The sequence below is a fragment of the Telopea speciosissima genome, chromosome 2 (assembly GCF_018873765.1).
Source record: "Telopea speciosissima isolate NSW1024214 ecotype Mountain lineage chromosome 2, Tspe_v1, whole genome shotgun sequence".
In the NCBI taxonomy this organism is placed as follows: domain Eukaryota; kingdom Viridiplantae; phylum Streptophyta; class Magnoliopsida; order Proteales; family Proteaceae; genus Telopea; species Telopea speciosissima.
This window is the reverse complement of record NC_057917.1, coordinates 64,298,469-64,310,061: the sequence shown is the minus strand read 5'-3', so window position 1 is coordinate 64,310,061 and position 11,593 is coordinate 64,298,469. Positions and strand designations below refer to the sequence as shown.

The 11,593-nt window shown below is 38.4% G+C and overlaps 1 protein-coding gene and 1 non-coding gene across 2 annotated transcripts; both read right to left on the bottom strand.

Moving 5' to 3' along the window:
* Positions 1-4,559: 4,559 nt before the first annotated feature.
* TRNAS-AGA lies at positions 4,560-4,641 on the bottom strand. Its single transcript has one exon. It is a non-coding gene; the product is annotated as a tRNA-Ser (tRNA).
* A 2,471-nt stretch (positions 4,642-7,112) lies between these two features.
* LOC122649565 (NHP2-like protein 1) lies at positions 7,113-10,865 on the bottom strand. The gene is made up of 5 exons (XM_043842763.1): positions 10,732-10,865; positions 10,507-10,627; positions 10,271-10,374; positions 7,448-7,579; positions 7,113-7,348 (listed from the first exon to the last, which is right to left on the bottom strand). Exons 1-5 carry the CDS (start codon positions 10,732-10,734, stop codon positions 7,322-7,324), a joined length of 387 nt encoding a protein of 128 aa, XP_043698698.1. The 5' UTR covers positions 10,735-10,865; the 3' UTR covers positions 7,113-7,321.
* Positions 10,866-11,593: the final 728 nt, after the last annotated feature.

Below are 11,593 nucleotides of genomic sequence, written 5' to 3'. Positions count from 1 at the left end.
CTTCTCTGCTTGTACTACTCCAACTGATCACAACTTAAGTTGTCAGTCATGAGAACTTCTCCTTATATAGAAGGTTCTAGGAGTTTTTTTTTTTTTTTTTTGGTTTTTCTCAAGGATTCAATATTGTTGTATTATTGGAGATAAAGAGGAAGGTAAGAATAAAAAAATGAAATCTTGAACTTTCATTGATAATGGCACTAACCTTTATTCACACACCGCCTATCTTTATGAGTGAAATTGATGAGTTCATGTTATGGAAATTCTGAACCACAATACTTAGTCTTTATTTCATAAGCTAATTTGAGTGCTCTTGCTACCCCACAAACAAAAGCTTCCTTCTTTTTAGCTTTTTCTACTTGCTTGTCCCTCCCTGTATGGATGATTAATAATAAAAAAAAACAAAGGAAATTAAAAATATGGACTAAAGTTTGGATATTAGAAGAAACAGTACAAGAACAAATCCTTTTGTCTCAATTAGATTTCAAGTTCCATCCAGAATGCAATAATGGTTCTGTAATGAAATGACGCTTTCGCCTTATAAGTTGGCCGGATGGTCACCGACATCTTGCTGAAATTTTGATACCAATTCAAGGGTCAAAATACTCAAAAACAAATTGATTAAGTACATAAACCAAAGTACTTCAGTTTGTGGTTTCTCTCTTAAAGCTACCAAGTCATCTTGGAAGGGATGGTTAGACTCAGTAAAATTATTGGATCATAGAGAGAGAAAATATCACAATAAGATATGATCTGATAAAATAATATCAGACATGGCATCTTGAAAATAGGATTTCCAAGTCTAAGTAGGGTGAAGTTGCAGGTGATTCCCTAGTGTTGATTCTCTCTCTCTCTCTCTCTCTCTCTCTCTCTCTCTCTCTCTCTCTCTCTCTCTCTCTATATATATATATATATATATATATCATGGTCTCACCCTCACACATGTATGCACACATATATGAACATCAAATCTATAACTCATTTTTCTTCAACTTGAGTAAAAAGGTACAGATTTCAAAAGAGTGAGTAATTATTTGTAGATTTTAGTATAGATTTCTTGAACATTTATGCCAAATTCTTGATAGGATTCAGAAAATGGAGAGGAAAAAAAGAAGTTTATGTACTCTTAAGTGGGCAGTAAAAGCCTGTTTAGTAAAAAGGATTTTAGTTAGGTAGGATTACAGAAAGAAATCTAGGAATCCATTTCTTATTGATATCAGAAATAAAATATTACCCAATTGTTCAGCAAATCCAGACCCATTGAGAAATAAGTATCTTGCCAAAAGTTGGGATTAAAGAAAGAAATCTGGAAATTTTTTTTTTTTTTTGAGATTAAAAATGAATTATTACCCATTCGTTTAACGACAAGCCAAGACACATTGAGAAGTAAGCATCTTGCCAATAGTTAGGACCTCCTTATTTCTCCCCCATCCCCGGCTTTTTGATATATCATCTTTATTTATGTTTCCACCCCATCGACAGTTTTGTTGTATCATTCTTTGGTTAAATGTTTCTTTTCTCCTTAGGTTTTGATGTATCATCCTTTTAGTTGTTTATTATTTTCATAGGAGTCTATCTATTGTGCAACAGCAATATTACTGTATTTTGACCAAGTGGTCACGAGTTCGAGTTTAAAAACAGTCTCTTTGCAAAAACAAAAAGATAAGCTTACATACATTATGGTCTTCCCTAAATCCCACAATGGTGGAATCCTCGTGTATTAGGTACACCTTTTTTTTTTATAGGAGTCTCCATACTATCTTGCCTTTTGACTTCATTCTTGTATTCGGATTCTCTTCTTTCTTTTTCTTTTTTTTTTCTGGTAATTCATTTTCTATTCACCAAAAAAATACCCATTTGAAAAGTTATTAAAATATAAAGTTTTAATTAGGCAGGACCCTCAGTAATGCTTTATGGGGTTGGATTGCATTAATTAATATAAAATTTTGGTAGCTCTCACACGTTTTCTTTAGCAAGTAAATGGCATGCATTTCACCCACTGCCACCCATACTCTATATATATAAGGCAACATGAACGTGACCAAGTTCTCCACTACACAGAGCCAATCCCAACTCATCAATAAATAAATAAATATATAATTAGCCAAGTTCTTAGTTTATTTTAATCGCTATTTGAACCCCTAAATTATTCGAGAAAGAGATCACAACTATCGCTAGCCAAGTTCGTAGTTTATTTTAATTCCTATTTGAACCCCTAAATCATTCGAGAAAGAGATCACAACTACCTAAAGGGCGGCCCTATCTAGACAGGGTTGTTAGTATTGTTGTGACCTCCAAACCTCTCTCCCTCACACACGTTTTGTTGTAGTAGTTGCATTTGATTATCTTAGAAGACATCATGCATTTATCTACTTATTTTATTTATTTATTTTTATATTTTTTAGTTTATTTCAAGGGAGATTAATAACAAAGCTGATTTCTCGAATCAAAGTCCGTCGTCTCTTTCCAATCGATCTTTGTGTTTTCCAGCGAAGTGATGGTCGGCAGTGGCAGGTGGCAGGCGGCTTCATGAACACTTGAAAGAAAGGCGACTAGGAGTAGGCTTTCTAGCTCGTCACTCCTCAATCTCTCAATAACCACCTTCGATGGTAATCGATGGTAAGGTGTGTTGATGTTGAGTGAGAGTAGAGACGTATCCCACTTAATATAACTCTTGGATAACTTCTTCCTCCCATCAAGAGAATGAGAATTATCCTTGAGTCAACCATCTGACCTTCAAAACTAATGCTGACATGGCAGTATTTGTCACATCAGCTTTACATTTATATTTAAAAATCTTATTTTTATCGATGGTTTTAGAAATCCGCCACTACTGATATGTTCCCTTCTTTTTTCTCTTCTGTCTTCTTCTCCCTTTATTTTTTTCATTTGAAATTTACAGTCACGCCATTGGGTGGATGGCTTTATCTTTCCCTCCCACATTCTCTCTCTCCCTCTCTCTCTCTCTCTCACTCTCTCACTCTCTCACTCTCTCACTCTCTCACACACACACACAAAGCAACTCCTTTTTTTCCTTTTGCAAGTTGAGGCAGAACCAAAGGGAATTAAGGTAGATACCACCACTAAAAGTATTCTTTTTAGTGGCGATTCAATTACCGCCTCTAAAAGCTACATACATCGATGATATCTAATACCACCACATATCAATGGCTAAGCTTTGTTTTCTTGTTGTGCACACTACACACATGAATCGTTATCATCTATGGTTCCCTGATCGATGCGGTTCTCTCACAAGAAGGGGGTGGGATCCACTCGGGACACCTGACCAAATACTCTACCCGAATGGGGTCCACCCTCCTCTTATGAGTGGCACTAGAGAACCGCATCAGTCAGGAAATTGTATAAGATAAAAATTCCTACACACACTCTTAATAATAAATGTGAAGTGTCCAATTCCTATGTGACACGTAAAAAATTTTACCCCTCCGCCGATTGGGTGTCTCATAAGATATATTGTCAAAACCTTTCAGAGTTTTCTTAGATGTTTGGGAAGACCTTCCATGGTTATTCCACAGGTACAACAAGGGTCCCTAAGCATTATTCATTTGTGGTAGATATGTTGGGGAGGGCAACAAATAGTTGGAAAACTATGTTTTTCGACTCGACTCGTCCTTTTCGAAACCTAGTGAATCAGTTGAGTCAAACCTGATCAAGGCGAGTCATGTTCTTTTTCTAGTGTTTTGTAAAGGAAAAAGAATGCTAATCGATCACGTGCTTCCTACGCCTAGACACAAATCAATGCCTTTGTGCGCAAAAAGACCATTCAACCCCTAATGAAATCGAAAATTGAATTCAATCCAATACCTTTGTGCACTTTCATTGGCTATCGTGCGTGCTGGTGTAGGAGCTACACGACCAGTTACCGTTCTCTTGCCATTTTTTAATATCTTCCTTCTTCTCCTTCTCTGAGTTCTGAGTGAGGAGGGACTGTAGCTAGCTATGGTTGCTTCAATGTGACAAGAAAAAAAGAAAAAAAAAATTAATATTGAAGATAACAAACAAAAATTCTAGGGTTTTGTTTAATTGTAAACCAAAATTATGATCTATAAACAGTATATGACCCAATAAAAAAACCAGCGTCAATAAAAACTTGGGTGCTAAGAGAGTACAAAAGCTTTGATGGAGATGGATCCTATTTTTTTTCTGGCCGGTTCCCTACCTAGTACGATTGTCCAGTTCCTCTCATAGGGAGACGGAAATGACGACTTAATCTCACTCAGACAGTGTGTTCGGGCAGAAGATTAGATAGTCATTTTCGATCCCCTATGAGAGAAACCAAACAACTGTACCAATCAAGGAGCTAGCCGAAGAGGATAATGATCCTCCTGTGGGGTCTTGTGACATGAGAAAGAAGAATTAGAGGATCCAAATAATAGGAGACCAACATTGTCTGTCTCCCACTTCTGTTCTAGATAGCAGGGCGAAAAGGTATGGAAAGAAATAAAGTAAGAAACTAGTGGACAAAGAATTCAACCTAAGTTAAGTCTGCTGTCATACATATATATAATTTCAAAGAAATTTAAATTTAAATACAACAAAAACGTGAACGGCAGGATTCGAACCTGCGCGGGCAGAGCCCACATGATTTCTAGTCATGCCCGATAACCACTCCGGCACGTCCACTTGGACATGTAGATAAATGAGAAAATAAATAACTCGTTAACATATGATCCTCCGCATCAACAACAGAGAGAAACATATCACATGACCAGAATGAATCATTGAACCGAGCAAAGTTCCTAACAAATGGAAAAAGGGTTTTGTATGCTTCCATTAAGCCACATGATATGTCTAGGGAATTACCACTCATAAATAAGGCTTACAAATTCGGAATCAGGTATGAGAGTAGTCTCCATTGATTTTGATTAGAATTACGCCAGAATCAGCCCCAATCAATTCCTTTCGAATTCGCTGATTCAATCAATTTTGTTCTGAGTTTTAAAACCATGCTTACAAAGCAATAGAAATGAGACTTCAAACCCTAATTGTATAGGAACCAGCCTGGAAGGCATGGTGTTATGTCTTCGGCAGGGTTTTAAAACGCAGAATTTGAGACGGAATTGGCATCGAATTTTAATCCGAAATGGATTAGAATTGGCCAGAATCAGTCTTCAAATCTAAAAAAGAGAGAATTTCTAGGGTTTCTGGGTGTGAATCAACCGTGTTGAATCGGTTAGAATCAGGATCGATCATGGGTGATTTCGACGCCAATCGACCAATCCACCGATCTGATTCCCGATTCTTAAAACCCTGGTCCTCAACCACAACATGTCCTATGTAAACTTTTTTTGGAGGGGAGGGGAGGGGCGGGGGAATAAGTCATGTGTAGAGGTTGCGGGTATATACCATTATGTGGTGGTATTTCACCTTCATGGTCCTTTGTATTCTTTGGATAGTCTAAAATTTTTCTATGTTTTGTTTTGTCACATAACCAATTCTAATTGAACTATAACTTGAAATGAGAGCAGGGTAACTTGGATCTATTTGTCCATATAATTTAAGCCCCACCTGTTTTACGGTGGGACAGATCTAAACACCTACCCACTGTTACTGATTGTGGAATTTCATTTTCCAAAACCACTCCCTAATGGTGCACCTTCCCTACTTTTTTCAAATGGAAATTTGACTAGTAGGAGGTGTGAGTACCTACTGTCAAAGGATTTTAGATATTTTAATCCTTCCCAACTTGTGACATACTAAAACACACAAATGGTAGGGGCAATTATTAAAATAAACAGTCCCAATTAATCGGAAAATGATTCATGTCTACATGATGCTGTAGAACTTGATCCCGACACCCCGGCCCCATTGCATGCCTCATTGAGCACTCATTGGTCAATCTCTTCATTGGAAAGGATCCCAATCCTATATTAGATAGGTATGCTCATAGGTGGACAGTGTGTGCTTTCTACCGGTTCTTCTTGTGGTTGTCTCTTGTTGTTTTCTAGTAGTTTTTTTTCCGTTAAAAACAAAAAACACAAAAGGGAAGCTTTTAATCTAACGGCGTGCCTAGATGGGCTCTGAATGGGATCACATTATTTCACCCATGCCTGTCTGGACTAAAACTTGACGTGCCTGCAGAGACCTGGGTCGCCCATAAAAATTGGGCGTCATCCATACTGCCATGTTGCAAAATTTTGGGCCATATAGAAAACCCTTTCTAGGTACAGCCACCCAGATAACTTATTCCCCTCTCCCAAGTGTTTCTATAATTGGAATCGGGCAGATCCCGATTCTCACTGATACAGAACGGGCTTGTGTGGAGTAGCCAATTTGACCGATACAAATTGCCCAATCCAATAGATTCCAACATTTGCAAGGTGAACAATTGCTAGCATCAACAATTGCATGATGGACAAACGATGATAGGGCGAGGGCCAGAGAGTAGCAATGCTTTCAGAGGCAGTGTCGAGCTATGGTAGCAATATTGCTCTTGAAGGCGGTGGCGGAGGGACTTGCAGAGGTTCAAAGGGGCTAGTGTCAAGCTGTCATAGAGCGAGGGAGAGAGCTGCCAAAGTTAGACTGCAATGTGTCAATTGGAGTGGAGGGGCAGGGATGCAAAGGGAGGGAGAGGGAAAGCAAGGGGATGCTGCAACGGTATTGGAAAGGGGGAAGGGGACAGACACGGGGAGGGAAAGCAATGGTGGGAGGAGTTGCAGCAGAGGGAGTGAGGTAGATGGAGGGGGGGGGGGGATGTTGCAGCAGAGGGAGGGGCGGGAAAGCAGGGGGTTGTTGGGGAGGGGGAGGGGGATGAGGAGGGAGACTGATAGGTGCAAGGTAGGTGACGACTCCGGAAAGTGGGTCATTTATAATTAAAAAAAAAAAGCCAAAAAGAACATGACCAATTCAGGACAATTCATGGCCAATTTAGGCCAATCCCGACCCCGGTCCAGATCGATCAGCTGGACTCAATTCCAGGTTTTATAACCCAACCTTGAATACATGGAGCACCCAGATGAACTTTATCCAAATCCAACAACTAAACGGGAGCTATGTTGCCTTGCTTACAAATATTTAAACATAAGTTTGACCCACAAAATATGGTTTCCACTACCATGATGCTTACTCCTACATAAAAATCCAACATACCTCGAAATGAAAAAGGTAATCTTGAAATTCAATAGACATCCACATCTATGACAGTACTCGAGAAATCAGATGCTTACACTCATATGACAACATAGAAAATGCCTTCAAGTAGAAAAAGGACCTTTCCAATGGCACAACTTCATCAGTCAAAGCCTCTGGAATATCTAAATTACTGATCCTAGAGGCCCATCACACTGAAGTTTAAAGCAAAATTTCAGATCAGGAGTTTCTCAATAGCACCCTGTGTCCATAAGCATCAATTTGAGTCAAGAATCAATTAGAATAATGAACTAACAAATAAACAAATTCCATATTATAACAATATTGGATGGAATGGTACCTTCAGTTGCTCTATTTGGGATTTTAACTGGCTTCCCTCGTTGCTCGTCACAGAACAAGAAATGACAGGCCTTGTGACTCCACATGCTCGACCAAGGGCTTGCTTAGAAGGGACAAACACATATGGAACATTCTGCATAATCAAAGTTTAAATCATTGGTTTTCAACATCAATAATAGCTCCATTCATAACAATTATGCTGAGCAAAGGCTACATTTTAAAGGTCAAACGAACAACTTTTGGAACCAGTGAAATATTATTGTTAACAAATAGATCGAAAAAAGAATTTAAGGAAGCTAGAAAAGAATGATCATATGTGTTAGCAGTACAAAAAATAAGTGATATGATAGGGTGTCAACAACTACAGAAGACTGCACTTGATGGTATTCAGTTCTGCCTATTCTCTCACCAAAGGTTGTTTTATAGACCACTAGCATGAACTATTAAAGAAACAAAGGTTGGTCAGTTGGTCATGCTTGACTCAGTGACCCATCCTCTGGTCTCAAGGCTAGGTGTACCCACGGTGGGTTCTTTGTATGGGATAATCAGCTCCATGGGAAACTTTATGTGAAACTGATGGGTATGAACCATATGCACAGTGGGTGGCCCATATTCTTGGCCTCCTTGCTGAGTTTGTCCATCATGGGGGGTCGTGGGGGAGGGGGTCACTAACAATGATAAATCATCTCTCAGGGTCACATATAGCCTTTTCGAAATTGATGATGACAGATTGACACCTTGTGGTTGGTTGATCCTCTGCATAATGACCTGCCCAGGTGTCTTGGAAGCATTTCAGATCATTAGTTAATATTTATATCCAGATGTGACCATAGATGATATCATTGCTTGCTAGACCTCTCATATCCCCCACAGTATATCATCTTTACAAAGATGGCTGGCTTGGTAGAAGGCCTTCGTGAATGATGGCGACATGTGAGAGAACTTTGGGGTAACAACAGAAACCCATCCGACAAGAATTTTGCATCTGGAACTCAGGAAAGATTATTATTATCCCTGTCATTACTCCAGAAGTATGGGGTTCACAATAGCAGAACTTCACAGATAATGTTATATCCTGCTCTAACTAGTTGACTGGGGCACCGCAAAGCTATGTTACACAGAATGGCAGGAATAGGACTCAGGTATCCGAGTTTGTACTTAGAAGTACAGTATCTGATAGACATGGATACAGCTCTTAATTAAAGCCTTTAGGTAATGTAACAGTAACAGAGGTCAAATGCTCCTAGTAGTGAATTGACTATTTGTCTTTCAAACACTAACATCATTCTTCAGAATTATCTCCTCTCCATGATTCACAATTAATCCTAGAGCAAAAATTACAAAGACATATCCTAGACCTTTGCCATTACCTACCTGACAGGATATGCATACTAACCTGCAATATCAACTGTAAATTTTTTTTTTGATAAATAATATCAACAATAAGTTCAACTGTAAAACTTATAAAGAACAACTTCCACTCAAAGCCACCATCATCCAAACCATATCTCTCTATATTCCCAGAGAACTCCCATAGTCCCATCTGTCTATGCCTCATGATGTTGAGTTACCAAACTTCCTTATTATATAATCATGCTCCGAGTCAAACGCAAACTCCTCACTCACCAATGAACTTCAAAGGAAATCCCTCTCAATTACTTCCAAGTTCCAACCCATTAGCAACCACTGTTAGCATCTAAATATACTTCCAAGAAACTTGACAATAAAACTTAGTATAGTTAAATAATCTGAACCACATAATAAAATACCTCATTTCCATACAGTGTTTCCCACATACTCCGAGAGGAAGTGAATGAATCCCACAAGTCTCTGTTTAGATCAATAATGGAAGGTAGGAAAAGGATTTAAGAAAGGAAATGGTCCACCACTTCCATCATTTTCCTCTTGTTTAATTGACAAGAAACAGAGGGCGGTACAAAAGAAAAGAACTTGCACAAAGAAAAACAGAGATGCATCCCGCTTGTTTTAAGGTTATATCCAAACCCTAAATGACTTGTAACACCTCAAGATGTTATACTTATTCCTAAATCTAAATTGACCTATGATAGTTCAGAATGAGAGTGCAGAGTTGGCAGTAATCTAGATGAGGGACCTTTCTCAATGAAGTACTAAAGAATCAATGCTAGAGTAATCAGAACAGGAAAGAGAATCACATGGTCATAAAATTCATCTATCCTAGAGGGCTCCAAATTGGTAACCTGTAAACAGTCCACAAACCTCGATAAAGGAAAGAATCAAAACACCTTTAGATGTAAAATCCATAAACAGAATGAGCCCTCTGCAATTCTATACAGAGGGAGAAGGGCATTTCCATAAAAAATTTACCCAAAAGAAACACATAATAAATTGAACCACCTTGAACCAGATGAAATCCAAGATTGATGGAGAAAGGTATTTGATTCCTACACTAAGGCTGTGTTCTGATGTGCATTCTAACTCGATTTCACAGTCTGAGATGATAAAAACAAATTATCATATCAGAGTGCGAAATCGACCTAGAATGCATCCCAAATGCACCCTAACTTTCCTCATTATTGTTCCCCTGAAGAATCATCAAATAGAATGATATCTGCCTCCAAAACCAATTCCGTGATACTTTAGATATTGATATATGTAAAATGTTGTTGAATATCACTCTAGCTTGCATTCTACTGATTACAAGTTCTAACACCTCAGCATAATAACAATATGAACAAAACCAATCATTCAGTGAAAACAAACAATTACAAAAAAAGTTGGATAATTGAAGTAAATATATAGTATAACCCAATAAAATTGAAAAATAAAATAAAATGCGCATTACCTTGTCCTCAGCAAGCAGGGGAAGATGGAGAAGGATCTCTAGAGGTTCCGTGTCAGCTGCCATGACAATAAACTCCGAAATACCCCTATTTAGAGTCTTAGTTGCTGAAGTTTCGAGGTGATGATAAACAAAACAAAAAAAAAAAAAAAAGAGACAGGGCAGAAGATTAAAAACAGTTGCATGTCATGGACGAAAATGTAAGAAAGTATTTGGGTGAAGTTGAGATATCAAAAAACCTTCATTAGCACCCTTTTTGAGCTGCTTATAGTTGGCGGCTTGCTGAATGAGATCCAGTATGGTTATGGTTAGCTGAGCATCGGCCAGTGGGTATGCCTTCGGATTTACTGCTTCTCCAGTCTTCCATAATAACAAATCGAATCAGAACGACATCAAATAATTTCATAGAAAATAGGAAATCAAATTAGTATAAAGAAATAGAAGAACTGAGAATGAGAAGATACCATTTTCCTTGATTGAGTGAACTAGAAGACCCAAGTTGAACACAGAAGACTCTAGGGTTTTTTCGTTTTCCTAACAAGACGAAGCCAAAAAACCGGAAAGTTTTTAACTTTAAAAGAACAGCAGTACCTACAGGTAAGCGGAGTGTGAGCGTTATAAGTAGAGGCAGAACACGTGAAAAAAATGGACGCCCTAATTCGCGGTTCTCCTGCACTTGTCCAACCGTGCAGGAAATTTAGAGCATAGGTTTACTTGTATCGGATCGGGTATCGATCTATCTATTCCAAAATCAATATCGATAAGTATCAGTTAGTAACAAAATATCATCGTATCAGACGTTTTTGCCCTTAAAAAATGCTTATACCATCATGAATTTTGACCATCTTATCCTCTATACCGTATCACAAATCTAGTATCGGTTAGGTATCGATATTGGTGTTGATCGATATCGATTACTAAAACCCTAATAGAGGGAGAGCCAAGAGGGTCCAGTGCGTCGAAAGGCAATACAAGTAAGATTCACCACCTCTAATCCAGCTTTTGATAATTCTTACTTTGCTCCCTTCAGAGGCCGAATTACTCAGGCTGATAATCAGCGGCTTATGGCACCAGTTATCGAGGAGGAAATCTTTAACACCATTAAGAGAATGCCTTCACATAAAGCACCTGGTCCGGACGGATTCTCTGGAATGTTTTTTCAAAATTCTTAGCCGAGCATCGGAAAGGAGATTTCCACCTCTATTATTTAGTTCTTCTCCACAGGGGCATTCACATTAACTCTTAATCATACATATATTGCTCTGATTTTGTAAGTACCGTGGTCTTCGAGACGAGGGTTCCTCAGCCCTTATGGTATATGGCGAC